General features: G+C 30.9%; 1 protein-coding gene across 1 annotated transcript; it reads right to left on the bottom strand.

The window, feature by feature from the left end:
- Window positions 1–204: 204 nt before the first annotated feature.
- LOC131849249 (ras-related and estrogen-regulated growth inhibitor) lies at window positions 205–15,604 on the bottom strand. The gene is made up of 5 exons (XM_059199281.1): window positions 15,457–15,604; window positions 4,076–4,132; window positions 3,531–3,604; window positions 2,197–2,373; window positions 205–1,898 (listed from the first exon to the last, which is right to left on the bottom strand). The coding sequence occupies exons 1-5, from the start codon at window positions 15,542–15,544 to the stop codon at window positions 1,665–1,667; spliced, it is 630 nt and encodes a 209-aa protein (XP_059055264.1). The 5' UTR covers window positions 15,545–15,604; the 3' UTR covers window positions 205–1,664.
- Window positions 15,605–17,882: the final 2,278 nt, after the last annotated feature.

Here is a 17,882-nt window from a genome sequence, read left to right as displayed (position 1 = left end):
TATTAAGCATACAAAGAATGAATATACAAACGGAACGAAGACAACAACTTATAGTATAAATTAAACAAATAATATAACAAAACAGATATTTATAGAAGTTTAGAAAACAATGTTAAAAAAGTTTTAGAATATATGATACATCAATATATCAGTTAAATGTAATGTGTCAATATAAAATTAAATTTATTATAATAATTATATGGATATAAATATTTTATACTTTTTTATATAGTAACTTAATAAATAATTCACATATTAGTGGTACCGAAATTAAAAAAATAAGTTAATGGACTACCGTAAATAACGCCTAATTTGATAAAATATAAAAAATAATTAATTGTATTTGAAATCTGATGCATATACTAATTAATACACTCAGATGTAAGTACATATACTAAGATCAATGGTCTGTTTGGCCATGACGCTGGAGGATATATTTATAATATAGATAGACTTGATAATAAAAAGAGTTGATTAAATTACTTCAAAATTATTTAATCTAACCATTCAATTTTCTGATTTCTATTATATCGTTACACACGTTAACATATTCTCATACGATAAGTATAAGACAATAAATATTATAGCAATATGAATTCTGACTTTCGTATATTACCATATTTATTTTCTGTATACGTAGAAAACTTTATTAAAACCTATGTCTAATGATAGTAATTACTTTTGCTACCATAGGTCACAAAAAAATTTATGCTACCTTATTTACAAATTCATAAATGTTTGTATAAATTAATTTACATATAAATATATTTTATGAAATAGATATATGTTCTCATTTGTATTTATTCCTACATTTAAATCCACAATTATAATATATCAAACAATACTATGCCTATAATTTATAGATTGTATACGCTGTGTAAATTACCTAATTTTCAGATGTTTATTTTAAGGTTTATTCATACTACTTACTACCTGGCTTCCATTATGTGTGGGAGTTGCAGAAAATAGGGATTATAAAAAGTATATATTATGTCTATAATAATCCAGGACAATTCACACAGCGCCATATATTAGCAAATTAAGCAGAGCTTGTGCTATGGGTGCTTGTACTAAATAACTAATATAAATATTTATATACATTTTTGTATAGACAATAACAAAATTAATACAATCAATTTGATAAGTAAAGCAGTGTACTAAACCGTTAGACCACCGGGGCCTCAGGAAAACAAGAATCCAGGCATGCGTATACTTAACCTAATATTATGAGCATCAAATTGCTATGTATTTTCGACTTATTTCTTTTGAAATACATTTATCAATATTTCATCTAACGAAAGAATTCTTCTTTGGTATGAATATTTTGGTTTCGTGGTACATCTCAATATCTGTACAATAATAAAAATAAATATGTATGCTATCAAGACTATTAACCCAGATGGGGTAGTCAGAAGCATTGACGCACATAATGTAACTTACTGCCTTACTGTCGTCACTCAGTTTAGTTTAGTCGTTTGTTGTCAGTGTTTCCATCACAGGAGAGTCAGTCAGAAATATAAGTTGAGACACTGAGATTTTAGGTGTCAATTAGTTTCGAACTCACGACGTATTTCTATGTCGGAATAGCAGCCACAGAGCTTCGTAGCTCTGTGGCTTTCAATCTATCCAAAAGTTTCTAAATTATAAACTAAATGCATTATATTCTAATCTTTTGGCAAAGCGCTGTCACTCTTCCCCCTGGAGTACACTCTGTAGGCAGTTTTGGAGCCAAGCATTCTGTCGAGGAGACTGTGCTTGGCCCTCCGTCTGAGCGCCAGAACTTCGCGGCACAAGTCATGAAACACGTCGCCTACTTGATTTACTTGTTCTGCCGCCGCCACTTCTGCAAAACTGCACTCGAAGTCTTTGGCCAGTATCTCGCCTTCCTCTGGACTCACCTATAAAATGAAGTAATAGTAAAAATATTACCTAATTATTAATAATAGTATAAAATAGTACCTAGTAATATATCAACATAATTTAAAACTTTTTTATTTAGGAATTTTTTATTTACTTTTATGTAAATATGAAACCAATACTGTTATTTAAAGTTTCATATATTATATTACATTTATGAAATATAATATATATGAAATATATATTATATTATATATATTACCTTTGTGTGCGTTACTATTATAACGCACACAAAGGAAATAATTTGCTTGACTCTCGCCCTTATCGTTAATATTATACCTGCCGCAGATGCACCATATCAGCCTTGTTTCCGACTAGAGTGAGAGGAATATCTGGCTGTAGGCTCTGCTTAGCTCGGCGAACATAGTTGAATGACTCTCTGTCTGTTATGGAGTATACCAAGAATAATCCGTCAGCCCATTGCGCTACCTCGTTCCCGGGAAGCTCGTCTATACTCTGAAAGAATCCATAAAAAAATATTTTCCTAAATGATATCCTACATAACGTATAAAATTATCAGATTCAGATTTATTAAGATTATCAGATCATCATCATCATCATCATCTGCTTCTTCCTTATCCCATCCATTTTTTCCCATTTTTTGGTTGGCGTAATATGTTTTTTCCCATACAAGATCATATTGTAATAAAATAAAGAAATCTATTTTAAAGTTATTGTGTAATATTTGTAATGCATTTTAATTAATTTACTAGTAACGTTATAAAGAGGATACATTTTATTTTTAATGTGTATGTTAACTTTGTTAATTTGTAAAGTCTGTTAAGTTTAGTACACTTATTTTTATTCTCCTTATACTATGCAAATAAAATAGTGATAATTTTCCAATAATTATAAACTATATTGTGTTTATAAGATGTTAATAACAATAATCCAGGACAATTCACACAATGTCATCTAGTCCCAAGCTAAGTAGAGCCTGTACTATGGGCACTAAAACACTGATATATGTATGTAATTGTTTTTGTAAATATGTAGGTACATATTATACATACATATTTATAGATAACACCAACAAACAATAAAAAAATGTCGTGTTAACCGCTAGACCACCGTAGTCGTTCAACCGTGTTTTATGGTACAACAACGTAGTCAGCGTTTTATAGGTTTAATGTGAAATTAATAATGTTCCAATTTAAAGTGTCCAACTACGATATTGACATTGTGACATTGCGCCCTCGTTCTTTGGCACGTGTAAGTTCAGCTCTTCAGCACTTTTCTATAGGGCTGTGCACTGCATATGAACGGAAGAAACCGGATTTGTCGTAACTTGAGTAACCCAACTTTACACCAGAACTAAAAACTATTTCAAAATTCCTAATTCATATATCGATCGAGATAGAAAGTTGAAAAAATTTGATTGGTAAATAAATATCTACCAAATTTAAACAAATTTTTGAGTTAGATATTTAGGGAATAAAAATATTTTTGTAAAGTTGGGGTTTTTAAGTTACGAATATTTGGTATTCTTTCGTCTAGATAATAACGTGATGTCAAAGTACTATTCATGGGCGACTCTACACGATTCTATATTGGGTCAGCAAAAATTAATGATTTTACAATTAATAAACTTTTCTTAATTTGTTATTCCGTACCTTAGGACATGTATCTAATATTTCGAATAATATAGGCTCGCCGTCGAGGAGTGCTTCATGTTTGTACTTGCTGTCTGTAAAATAAACAAGATGACTTCAATAATATTGTAAATTTTGACATTTTCTAGAATTTCTCCAGTTTTTATTATTGAATTAATTTACAAGTTTATTTAATGATCTTGTCTAGATCATACATTTTGCAAACGTATTTATATTAAGAATCTTATGAGATAAATCCTAGTTCTACTGATTCGTAGTTAATTTCGAAATAGCTGGGATTCCAATCAATTGACAATGACGATTGGCAATCCAGCAAATCTGAATTTGCTGCATCCTTGCCTTTGCATCAGTAATTATTATCATATTGATATAAAGTAAACAAATTTATTATCAAATATATAATTGTTTATTGTAATATATATTGTTTATTTTAGTATTTAATCGATTCTAGTATATATAGTTTCAGTAGATATATATCTACCTATTTATTAAAAAAAGATCCCATATCTGAGAATTTAGTAACTACATGAACTGGGCATACCAACCTTGCTGATGATCATATTCACCAATGTACCGTTTAGTAAGGAACCGCACTGTCAACGCTGAAATATAAAGAAAAAGCCAATTGAACATTTACTATAATTGCTCGACTTTTGACTATGCTAAAAATATATCTATAAATTTAAATTTTAAAAGTATTATTATATGCAAAATGTTCTGGCATAAAATATAATATAATAACCTAAAGTATAAAACATCGTCGAAACAAAAATAATATTCTGAATAGGAAGGTATTGTAATGACATTTTTTAAAGTCTGTTTAATTTAATACATTTTCTTATGAATTATTGTAGATATACATCCGTCCGTAGATATACATGAATTATATATCTACGGACAGTTTAGATCAATATAAGTCCATACAAATTATGTCTTACTTTATGTGAATATTTGGGTATGTAATGTAGTCTCATTAATAAATGTTGTTTTAATGAAATAGTTGACGACTTTACTACTATTCCTTTTTCTTTATATTCCATACAATATCTACATATATACATAATTGTATAATACTACTACATAAGTAAAATCTTTAAAATATTACTGTGAATCCAACATTTTGTTTGACTTTATGAATATAAATAAAAAAGAGGTAGAATAATACTATCAGATAAATTAGTCTGTTTGAAATCTAGACGACTTATCGAACACACGTTCATTTTATATTTTACGCTTACAACGAATTACGGCTATATTTTTACGACGATGCCTTGCTATGCTCAATAAAAGCCGATTTGTTTATTTTTGTATGGCTGAAGAGATAAAAATCTAACGACTCGGCTAGTTTAGTAGTTCGAGTGGGCGTTTAATTCAGGGTAGGAATACATTTGTTCACCACCAATACAGGTTTATTCATGACGAATAGAAACTGTTACTACATATATTCTTTATTGGCAAACAAACGGACAGCCCACTTGTATGTATGTGAATACCGCTCGAACATAGACATGAACAGCATCACAGATATTACTGCGCACAGGCAGAAATAAGACAAAACAATAGATTCTGAGAAAATCAGTTATTTATAAATGATTATTCGATGAATCAATTTGCCTAAAACCACAATCAATAGGTACGGTAGTTTATCTACCAAGAATGCTGAAATCAGGAATGCCAACCGTACGAGGGTCATCGTACAAATATGAGATTTTTAACCTTCGGTACGAGAATATTTTAACATCGTACAAGTTTGTACAAGATTTTGACCTACGGAAATCAGTCAAAATAAGAATTCGTACGATGTAGAAGAACCAAATTAAAATAGTATGAGACATTTTATCACATTTTAATATATTTATATGAAGCTGAATATTTTAATTTTTTTTACGTATGGAAAATTCCACATTTAGATCCTCAGGGGTTGGACGGACGGGTACTGTAAGACTTCTACTCACTAAAACTACCACGGATATCCTTCTCACCTCTAGAAACCGATCACAATCCCGGCGGCAGTTGCCAGTGTCAATAGTATGTATATTATAAGAGAATAATAAGTATACAATGAAGCTAATTTGTTTAAGAGTATGTAAATTGTAAACTACAATAGCCAGCCGTATTCTAAATTAGACCGTATGAGCACTGCCAAAATAAAAACAAAGAACAGAGCTAGACAGTTATATTGTATACATCTAGAATATAGGATATATACTACGCATATACTCTAAGGATAAGAAACCTAAAAATGAGAATCAGTTCCCAAAAGTGTAAATTGTAAAAACCTATTTGCACTTCGGATTTTTTCACAACTAAGGAAATGTTTACATAGATCTATAAATACGTTTACTGAAAAAAATAACAGCTGTGGAAAATACGAACGATAATATTAAACTCACCTCAATGCATATTATTACTGCTTCTAAGGCAAGGGTATTAGGCAATGCACAGTTTTATTTATTTCATTCGACCGATATATACTTACTGAATACAATATACTTGCTAACTACAACTGACATGTGACAAATAACGTGTAATAGTGCGCGAAATAAAAATAACACGTTCCGAATGTGTGGGATGGTACTCATATCACAGTTATGAGTAGAACGCAATATACAACGTCTTTGACGTATAGAAGCGCCATTTGTCACTGCAACTCGGCCTTATCTTGTTTACATAATTTGTATTTCGTAACAACACATAAAATATAATTTCTATATATATTTTATGTAATTTGAATGGCAAACAACCCGATGGTTCATTTGACGGTAAGGAGAACATCGCCTGTATACAACACTGCGAATAACACCTTAACATGTGACAGCCTTGATATTACTTGTCTTGCCATTTCAAACGACTAAGATGTCTTATCCTGTAATCTTACAGTACAATAGTACAATCTACCTCCAATCCATAAATAATATACAATCATTATATCCCTGTACAATTCACCCGATGTCATCTGGTCATGCTAAGCAAAGCTTATGTTGTATAGCTTATATATATAGCCGAGGCAACTGATACATATATATATTTGTTTTGTAAATAAATACTTAGAATACACCCAGAACGATACAAACAATCATACTCATAAATACAAATGTCTGTACCGTGCGAGGAATCGAACCGGCGACCATTGGAATTAAATCGGTGCACTAAACCGCTAGACCACCGTGGCTGTCATAAATATTTGTTTAATAATATTTTGTCTGTGGTAATAATTGAGTAACTTTCATATTTTATACTCGTTATTTCTGATCCTGATAGTAAATATATAAAAATAATATCAGTTGGGCCGTATGCTTGTTTGCCACTATAGTAGTATAAAAAAAGTTAAAATACTCCTCAATTCTACTGAAATCAAACTTACTGAAAACAAACACTAAAACGAGTCGCCTGGCACCTGTGTTTTGTAAAACATATATTGTAATAATATAAATATAAAAAATCTTTAAGTAAACTTTTACAAAAATTGTACGGTAATGCAATAAATTTACATCAAAACCAAATCTCTCATTTCAGAACTGATATTTGCATGTTTGTCACATCACAAAATCCTTATTTGATTTACTATTGAAAAAACTATTATATAATTGAGAGAGACTACGACTATGCATTGACTTGTCCATGGTGTAAGTTCCGGACTAATTGGACCCCAAATAAATGGGATAAGGAAGAAGCAGATGATGACGAATAAGCAACTAGAAAGAATTTATAGAATATTCTCATGAATGAAAGAATCAAACTTAATCTGTATGAACAAAAGCAAAATGAAAACTCGTATTAACAACGTTAATCGGATTGACGTCTAATTTGTATAAGAATTTCATTTTTATTTGAACTAAGACCAAAAATATAATAATATCCTCTCATTTGTACTAGTAAAGTTGATTTATTTTAAGCATTGTTAATGTTTATTTACTCTGATCAATATTTGACATGTTAAATTAATAAAATGTGTGTATTGAATGTGGTTGATTAATAAAGATACGCGTAAGCAGCGCTAGTATGAAACGCAACGATTTCTTATTTTCTTTACTAGCTCATCAGCGCAATTTGAGCTGCGTTCATCATTGACGTTCCGCTCCTCTTAGTCATAGCGTGATGTTATAGACTATAGCACTCATCGTTAAATAAGCCATCCAATACCAAAACAACTACGCGCTAACTATTTACTATTGTTTCGTATAGACATACTATCCGAACTTGTTGTTCTAATGGTTAACGCGTTCAATCAAACAAACAAACTCTCACATATTAGGTTAGATTAAATTGTACTAGTCATGTAGTCCAACAAGAGCGACAGCGTGATCAATAAACACTTTCGACTAAAACTAAATAATGAAACTTCGCGACCGGTACTAAAACATATAATATACTCTGAATTTTTTAATCCTTTTTAATTAAAAATCAATAGTGTCAATGTCAAAAATGAATAACAAATATTTTGCCAATATTTTAAATATCTATCTGAGAACAATAGATGTCTTTCTTTAAGTTTGTTAATGTATTGTATAAATAAAATTAATGTCTTTATAATAGTTGAACACGTTAGAATGTATGGTCAGTTACATCTGTGCCAAATGTTAATCACTTTAAGTATTAGTTCCGGAATCTTAAATAACATTTCAACTATTTCACAGTTTGAGACAGCGATCACATCTATTTTATCTATACTAATATCCGAGTCTTTTCAGATGTATATATTAGGAGGGATTGGATCATTGAATGAATAACAAAAGTGCATTAAAATGTACATTTATATTTTGTTTCCGAAAAATAGGATCTGACAATAAATATCAATTAGAATAATATTTCATTGAATTTAATTACCCAAGTTATATAATATGCATTACAGACTAAAAGCTCTAAAATTAAATTCGATATTGAAACTGTTCACAGTTTCAATATCGAGTTAAATACTAATAATACCTTGGCAATTCAATTTATTTCATAAATTTCAAAGGGCACGGTTATCGAGAGCGCACATTCTCAATATTGTAGGACCGTTTTGTAAACATCCATGCAGAATACTCCGGCAATTCTAAATTGAGACCAGTTTAATCAGAAAATGCCATTATGGGCTTCATTAATATACCCAAAGCATTGCCCTCAAGTGTGAATAAATCCGTCTAATCGATTTCTTGGCTTCCACGAATCAGTATTGTTTTGTAAATACACGTAGGTTGTTAATTTTGATATCGCATTTCGAGACAGGTTTACGTCCGTAGAAATTGTATAGGTTGATGACATAGGATTGTTTATACGTGAAAGTTCTATGTTGAACTACGTGACACTGATCATAAATATTTTTGACATTCTAACTTAAATGTCTCGTACATACAGATACATAGTTTTTCACGTCTAAGAATCCATCGTGCGATGCTTTCAAATTTAATGTGATACGGTGATACGTAGGCTGTTCCACACTGATATACTTTTAACAAGGAATTTGTGTCAGACAAATAAACAGAGCTCGATATTATTGATACAAACGTATCTTTAGTTTGACGAGGTCGTGCTACGTAATCGAACCATTCACACTGGCAAATATCCATTCATAACCTTCTACAAATATATTTATTATCATTCTATTGTTTGTATGTTAATACCTGGATTAATCAAGGAATATATGAATAATATATTTAAGAATAATTTAAGGGATTATTTAAAATGTTTTTTATCTAATAAAAGATCATTGTCCGATAAGTTATAATAATTTAAATTTTGTTTTTAAAGTGAGAATGATTTTACGGCATTGACAGTCAGTAACATTATTGTCATATAATTCTAAAATGAATAATAATAATAATATTAAAACTCTTTATTGTGCATAAAAGAAACAAATCATTACAAAAATGAAATAAAAAAAGAGGGATATGCAAACAAAAGGCGGCCTTATCGCTTAAAGCAATCTCTACAGACAACTTAACTCTAAAATTATAATATTATCACTTTAATATGTAGAGAAATTAATAAAATGTATTACGTTGTGGTATATGGGTACTTTTGCGAGTATGATATTATTCCTGTGGGAAGTATAACGAAATATATATATACGAATATATATATATCTTCAAATTTTTTTATATGTAATAAAATACATTTTTTTTAAATAATAAGAATATAATAGGAAAAACGAAAATTGAGTAAAGAATTACGCATTTGGGTCTATTTTATTAATTGTGTCAAATAAGAAATATATTTTTTATGTTTTCATATAAAGCATGATCAATATTATTCTACTAACTTCTTGGTATAAACTTTTCTTTTATATTTAACATTCTTGTTTTTCGCTTACTTCTACCCGTCATGACTAACCCTGTATTAAAGTAATAACTAATACTTACTCAATCCGCTTTAAATTATTAGTTAGGTATGTGGATAAAAGCTATTCTTGATATTAATGAATTCACATCATGTTGTCAGTCAGGGCAGATATTTATTGTTTTAAGAAGGTACATGTGAATCAAATATACATATATTAGTCAGAGTTTATTGTATTTATTTTTATTTTAACAACCTCAGTGATTTTTTGATAGTAAGACGATGCGGGTATAATTCTAGACGATAGAAATATTTATGTAGGAATGATTATTTGTATTAGTTATGGTGTCTTCTATATACTGTTACAAAAATTCTAATTAAATTTTCAATCAGTACTTTAATACATAGTACAAGCTTTGCATAGTTTGGGACTAGATGGCGATATAGTTAGTTATTTATTTATTACCTACTACTGCACTACTACGAAGTATACATATATTGCGGTTTCGTCATACTTTCATCCAACATTCACTCCGCTCGGCCGAATGAATTAACTATAAATACAACGTAATAATGATTATATTTTATTATTCCAGAGTTTCGTATCTGACGGGACTCATTGTTTTGGCAAAGTTGTCCGTCAGTCAGAAAATGTGGATCTTCTAAACAAAATGAGACGCCGTCAAGAAATTTACAATTTTATTACTGTGGAGACCAAAAATAATTATAGAAAAAAACTTTATTCTTTTTGAAAGGGGCACATGGTACAGCTATTTGTGTTAAATAGTTGCAAAGCAGTGAAGACAAAGGGAGAGATCTGTGAAGCTCTATCACAAAGACGAATTTACGCGTGAATATAAAAATTATATGCTTATTGTTACTTGTGATCCTGTATTTAACAATAAACACTGAAAATAGTTTATTAGACAACAGAAAAAATATGAATACCAAGCTGGTTTTTATAGAACAAGAAAAACATTGGATATTGTATTTTAAATTAAAAGCAATGTATTTGACGGATATTATACAGCTCGTTGAATCAAAAATAACGTCTAGTATTATATACACTGACATAAATTACAAAATAACAATATATTTATATATATTTGAACCTTTAACAAAGCGCCATCTAATGTCAAAATAGACATAGCTTTTATATAAGCCACTATAATTATTATAGACAACTGTAAGACATTTTTTTATTTATTTATTTATCACAATTTTAAATCTAAAGTAAATGGATGTACTCGTTATATATAAGTACGTATTGATACCCCTATGGGTGCCCATACAGGAAATACAATGAAAATAATAGTAATATTTATTTTAAATTACAATCCTGCTAGTGAATTCTCATCTTAAGCCCAGAACACATGTCGCTTAATGTCTTCATGTATTCATACATCACACAGGTCATAAAGCATAATTTGTAGGTCTAGACGGGAAGTGGTGTTGGCAGCCAGCCAAAAATACAATGCAGCGTTTCACGGGACGTTTTATAATCGATAATTGTTAATGAACAGTAACATATTGTTATACTCGCTGTAGCCACAACTTTGCACGTGTCTTTTCTAGAATAACACGTCTTATTTCCAATAACCGAACATTTTTTTGTTGCTCGAAGAATTACTAAATCTTCTCTTAACAGAGAATATTGCTGTAATAGGCGAGAAATCCAATCCTAACAAATAGCACATCAATACTTCGTCTCTTTGATTACCTTTAATTAATAACTACATGTAGTTTATCACATTACACACAAGTAAGTGGGTACCTTATTATTAGATATTAAGACACTACAAATATTTGTGTTATCTCATTATATACAAAATACAATTTAACATGAAGTAATTGTGTTGATATCATTCTGAAGAAATCGCACGCACAGCAGCAGTATCTAGTACCTAAAGCAGAATATTCGCGTCGCAACTGCTACCATTTTCCAAAGAACAGATACAGCTGATATTATATCACTTAAAATTTGATATTTCTGACGCTAAGCAACCGAAATAATTAGTAAATAAACTATCATTATTGTATATATACCTACTCATTGCGTTTGTATGTCTCATTACTCCGCCCTGCCCTGTACAACCTTGAATAATTCACATCCTCGTATATATTTTTACCAATTACTAATATTTATATTTTTGTAACAATTACTAATAATAGCAATTATTATTTTGAATTTTCTAGCCTAAGTAAGATAAGAAAAATCATCATTTATCAAATCTGTAGGTGTACAAAGACGTGTTAAAAATGTAATCTGTAAAATGGTAATTGTTATAAGTAATAGTATTATTAGTATTTTTTAATATTAATAAGTTTTATTCTATTAGATATTCCTCTGTAGATACGTACAAACCTACTACCCTTGAGTGTTTTACTAAATATATTACTCACTTAACTATTTGCGAGCATCGCTCCCGTTGTTTTGTGACAAGGTGATGAAAACGGTGGTATGTACCTATCGCAGATACAGAATTCCTAGCTGTCATTAGTAAATGTGCCTACAAGTTATTTTCGTTATAAGTAGTTTTCTTCCCTTTCTGATGTTACTATGGAAATTGGTAACTATTTAACAGGCTTTATAATTTGTTTAATATCTTTAAAAGACAATGATTACTCCAAAAAAATTTAAATAGATCAAATGTAATACCAATTTTGTCTGTAGTTTAATAAGCTACAAGTAAAGTTGTTCAACAATACTTATATAAGCTGCCGAAATTATTCCGAAATGGCAAACAAGCCCATCTGATAGTAAGTTAACCTTCGCCTATCTATATAAACAGCACCAAGAACTTCACGTCATCTTGTGACGCCCGTGATAATCCTTCTGCGTGGCCATTCCGTAGGACTACTGTCTTCTTACTGTCGAATCTCACTCTATAACAGAAACCTTTTGTAGAGCTAGCTGCTTGGCAATTGAAATGCAGTTTGGGATAGTTGCAGTTGTTTATGCAGAAGATTTTTTATAATGTCCACCTTGGTAGAAATTTGACAGTTTCCATAATAACAGACTGCTCATGGGCTAAGACTATTATTTCTGTCTTATTTGGAAGTAACGTACCTTAGATTTGACACTATAAATATACACAATAAACATATTAATTTGAAACACAATAAGACATCTTATACTAAGATCATTATTTATACAATATATAGGCATTCCAACGCGTTATTCTACGTCTTTGCCACACTATGCAAGTATAAACTGAACGACTAATAAATAAACAAACAGGTATTGTTAACTTGGTATTTTGCCTTCAATATATATATATATATATATATATATATATATATATATATATATATATAGATATACCTAAAATCTATATTGAAAATTAGATATTTTAATTATTTATACATTATTCAAATTTCTTTAATCTTTATTAGAATACCTACAGGATCTACAAAACTAGTATAGCTCAAAATTTACAAAACCAAAGAGTTATTGTTGTTACTCTTATTTTTCAATTTGTCATAAGCTGGCAAAGGATTTTATATGTTATGTAGATGTTCACAGCATATATATTTAAAACAAAACAATGTAGGCAATGACTATAAGGTCGAATATCTAAAAACAGGTTCAGCAACCTAATTCTCCTTGTACATTAAAGCTCTATTGTCTATAGGTATTCTTGCAAATACATTGTATTTTTATAACTAAAATATTGTACTGAATTTAGATTAATGTGTCAGAGGTCGTTCGAAACACAAGGTTGAGTGTAAGGTAATTTAACGTCTCGTTACTGAACAATACTTATTATACTTTAATGGTTCTCGGTTTCCTTGCATCGTTTATATTGAAAAAGATATATTTAAAATTAAAGTGTTTTTTCAAAATTTTCAATTTACATCATACGCCCTGAGAGCGCATGATAGATACACATGAGAGGTCGAAAGGTCCAACAGTAATAAAATAGTTTTAGATTTGATTTATGAAACCAGAAAACCATCAAAAACGTTGCAATCACATATTGCACATTTGTATGTTTATTTTTTATAAACTATACTGTTCAACTGTCCGTATTACATATATACCTACCTACCTACTATGTCAAGTTTTATCTGTCCACTTTTTAGGGGATATAATTAAATCCTATATGTTAAAAAGGAAATCTGAATTTGATTCGATGGAATAAGATTAAAATTTTCGCAGGATTCACTTGAAAATAAAACTTTTTATTTTATTTTAATAATCCTATATTCTGTTTGAAAAATGAGTAAGTGCGTTAGGAATCAATAATGAGCTTGATAGTAACTGTTTATCGTATGTACTAGGGGAGTTGAGGGGATTTTTAGTAATGTCTATATTACATTAGTCTATTTACATTGTCAACAATGTACATTGTCAACTCAAAAAACCATACTGGTTAATTTGTAACTAATTTGCTACGATGAAATAATTGACAAGACCACATCCTCATTGTATCTTCCGTATGTGTTCCATTAGTATTTTCCGTTATCTCTACTGGAAACCATCACAATAAATTTGTCATGATTGGCTAACAGACCTGACCTTAGCTCATGTTACCATCCTCTACTATTACCCGCTAGAGTAAACCTTTAGCTCAGGCGTGTGCATGATGCCATTAGAAACACATTAGAAAAAAAACGAAGTAGAAACCCGTTAATATTACAAAATCTACTATAATAAGAACTACAGATAGATAAAAATATAAAGGAATAGATACATAATGCGAACCAACTCTTTAGCAATAACACAGACTCATTTCAAATTTTATTACGAACATCTACACGCGTTGCTTTAGATTTTAATGTGTAAACATTGATATACAAAAGTTGCTATTCCTTTACCGAATATTTTGATTTATTGCATGTTAAAATAAGATGCCAAAAGAGCAAAGTAAAACGCAAGTTTTACGGGACATGCGCTCGTAAGTAACCACTTGCGTGGTGTAAAAAGAGTTTAATATAATATCGGTAAACCACATTTTTTTCTAAAAACCATACACGGAGCTGTCGTACCTACATGAAAATAAATAATTGTATTACATTCTTACTACTTACTTCTGTAAGTGAATGTGTTCTCAAATAGTGTTAGCTCAAATATAACTATAGTGTCTAAATACAAGCACAGCTAAATACAGCACCCTAAAATCTAATCAAGCAAGAATTCTGTAATTTACTTTACTACATTTTGTTGTTTGCAACTTCCCGTGTCCAATCAAAAATAAAACAGACAAAAAAACAGATAGCGGGATCCAGAAAACAAACATTTTTTTTTATGATATTAGGTAGGTATATTTTTATTGCTTTTTGTAATGTTTTTTTTTACTTTAGAAATATATAATATTACGAGTTATATCCGACAATTATGTATTCTTGTAAATTTATGAATAATTAAATTCAAGGATTGTAATCAACACAATAATAGCTTATTTAAAAACATATATTAATGTAGGTTAAATGTTTAACATTATTATATTTTGTATTCAATGGAATTTGTAAATTGTATTTCTTCAATTGGTCTCTAACAAACATGATAATTTTAGTTAGCTATAGGTGCTGGACAAATTAAAAAATAGGTATAGTAAAGTGCTAAAAATAAAAAAAATAACATTTAAATCACATAAGTGAATTAATAAAATAAAATATTTATTGCTGAACTTTTTTCTTTTGCATAATATAATGGACGTACCGCTTTTCCCGACAGAGGGCGCGCCCACCACTGCCACTTTCACTTCAGAAAGCGACGACTTCTTTCTTCTGATGCCTCGAGTTGTCATTGTCGCTCGATCATCGTAACACCGCAATATGCGGTCTTCGAGCGGCGTGTGCGCACAGAAGCTGCGTACACTAAACTCACCAAAGTCGAAACAAAACCGGTCGCCCGCCCATGGTCTAAAAATACACGAAGCGACATCTGTAGCCATGTTAATAGGTCAAGATCTGGCCAAGATCAGATCCGTGCGAATAGGCATGTTTACGTCGCATCTTCCTGGCCACACGTCCATGGCGGCAGGCCAACGCCACCCGAGGCTCTTGATCTTGTTCCATCGAGGATTAATTTGTCTCGAATATTACACTCGCTTAACCGTCGATCAGCTGACAGTGTTTTGATAGTTGAGAAATGAACGAGTCAAATGAACGGATATATTTGCTAAGGTCATGATCGAGGAGAGAAAATAATTAATTTTACGTTCAAGTAATATTTACACTAACAAAACATCATTATTAGTCGTATGCTGCCTGTAGTTATATACAGTAAATGTGTTAATGTGAATGATGATAGGCGAGGTAAACACGTTAGGTACTACCTACATCATAATTTCTACTATGTCATTCATTATTCGTAGATACTTATTGCTGAAATTCTTACGTCATACTTATTCAAACTTTACACGTACCTGTATATTTATTTAAGTAGGTAATTGAAATGTCCAAAGAAGCTGACGGCCCACTAGAGGGTAGGTGGTAACCATAACCCATACAACAGACATGAACGGCAGCATAGCTATCAAGATATGTAACGCTCGTACCACCATATCCAGTGATTTCACTGCCTGCCATTCAACAGAAACATGTCATACAAAGCAAGTTGCTTGATGGCTGAATTAGAGTGATTTACCACTCACGTAGACTTCGAAGGTATACTGCAAATGGCATCATGGAAAGCAGAAAGCCGATCGCCCTCTATGCCTTTTAAGAATGCACCCGAATTGATATGCTCGAGATACCCCTAAAACAGTCACATGCTCATCGGCGGATCCCAAAACTCTTGACTCCTTTCTAATGAACCGTACCTACAAGTTTTGTGTAAAGGGGCTGATATAACGAAGGCAGTAGCAGACAGCCTCTTTTTTGTTTATTAAAATTATGTATTCCATTTTCAATGAATACATCATGAAAGTAACTTTGCAAGCACAAGTTTTATCGTCCTAATACAAACACCATAACAACTAATAGTACTTACAGAGGAAATATTACATCACTCGCAAATTGTTTTGAAATAATAAGGAAACAATCGAGTAAAGCTGTGAGTACATACACTCAGTGACGTGTTTATGAATTGGCGTTATTTCCTCTCAATTTGACATTAAATCATGTTTCACCACTTGCAAGGTTGATGATTATACAAGTGGTGATATACATATAATTTCAGCAGTACAAACATCTGCACCTATGTAGTATGTAATTTTATATTTGAGTTCGAGTTGAATACAATGAGGGTTGGTTTATACTTCGTACTGGAGGTTGTTGACTAGTTGTTTGTGGGAACTGGTCTTGTTAATTCAGTGGCTTTTACTGGTGATCACTCCATCCCCCAAAATTCTCATGAATCTATATTTTTGTAAACAAGTACCTGATATAAACACATTTAATAATAATAACCAATGCAATAAGAATTCACACAGCGCCATCTAGTCTTAAGTTAGCAGAGTTTGTCATTGGTACCAGACAACTTATATATATTTTCTTGTAAATACATACATAAAACACATAGAAAACACCCAGATCAGTACACACAATCATAGTTATGAATACAAAATGTTTGTACTCCGTGAGGATTCGAAGCCGCGGTCCTCAGAAGAGCGATGTGCTGAACCGCTAGACCACCAAAGCCGTAAAATATTTTAAAAGAATAAGCTTATTTCTATGTCCTCTCGGATTAAAAGTACATTTCTTATCATATTATAGTAATAGACGTACACGAAAAAAGATATTTTAATCTAATTTCTGAACATACCTATATCTTTTCTTGTATACATAACTCTCATCCATGGGTCGGATGGAACATATGCGTAAGGTATTACATACGTAATATACCTACACATACATAAGGTATGTACATCACTAGACTCACCATCATCACATTACTCACGGTCAAATGTCATGAGTCAGTCATGCTCACTTAAAATTTCTGACAGGCGGTGGCGTGGCGGGACGAATCTTCGGGCTCCCCAGAATATTGTTGAGCGCAGCACCGGCTGTCTCACTCGTCTTACTCGTGAACTGGTGCTACTCGTAGGAACTGGTCTGATCTGATAACTATGACTGATTTATTTTGTTACTCAAGTAAATATTAATTAATGTATGTAAACTTTACTAAACGACATTATGTAT

The sequence above is a fragment of the Achroia grisella genome, unplaced genomic scaffold (genome assembly GCF_030625045.1).
Source record: "Achroia grisella isolate CSIRO2021 unplaced genomic scaffold, CSIRO_AGI_Agris_v1 utg640, whole genome shotgun sequence".
NCBI classification, from domain to species: domain Eukaryota; kingdom Metazoa; phylum Arthropoda; class Insecta; order Lepidoptera; family Pyralidae; genus Achroia; species Achroia grisella.
The sequence above is the reverse complement of the archived record's forward strand: the minus strand, read 5'-3'. Positions and strand labels throughout refer to the sequence as shown.

Excerpts from the sequence above, each read along its gene's own strand:
- LOC131849249 (XM_059199281.1), bottom strand. The coding sequence starts at position 15,544 with ATGACAACTCGAGGCATCAGAAGAAAGAAGTCGTCGCTTTCTGAAGTG. Across the intron at positions 2,374-3,530 it reads TATTAGATACATGTCCTAAG|AGTATAGACGAGCTTCCCGG; the intron begins GTACGGAATAAC and ends GGATTCTTTCAG. Across the intron at positions 1,899-2,196 it reads ATATGGTGCATCTGCGGCAG|GTGAGTCCAGAGGAAGGCGA; the intron begins GTATAATATTAA and ends TTCATTTTATAG.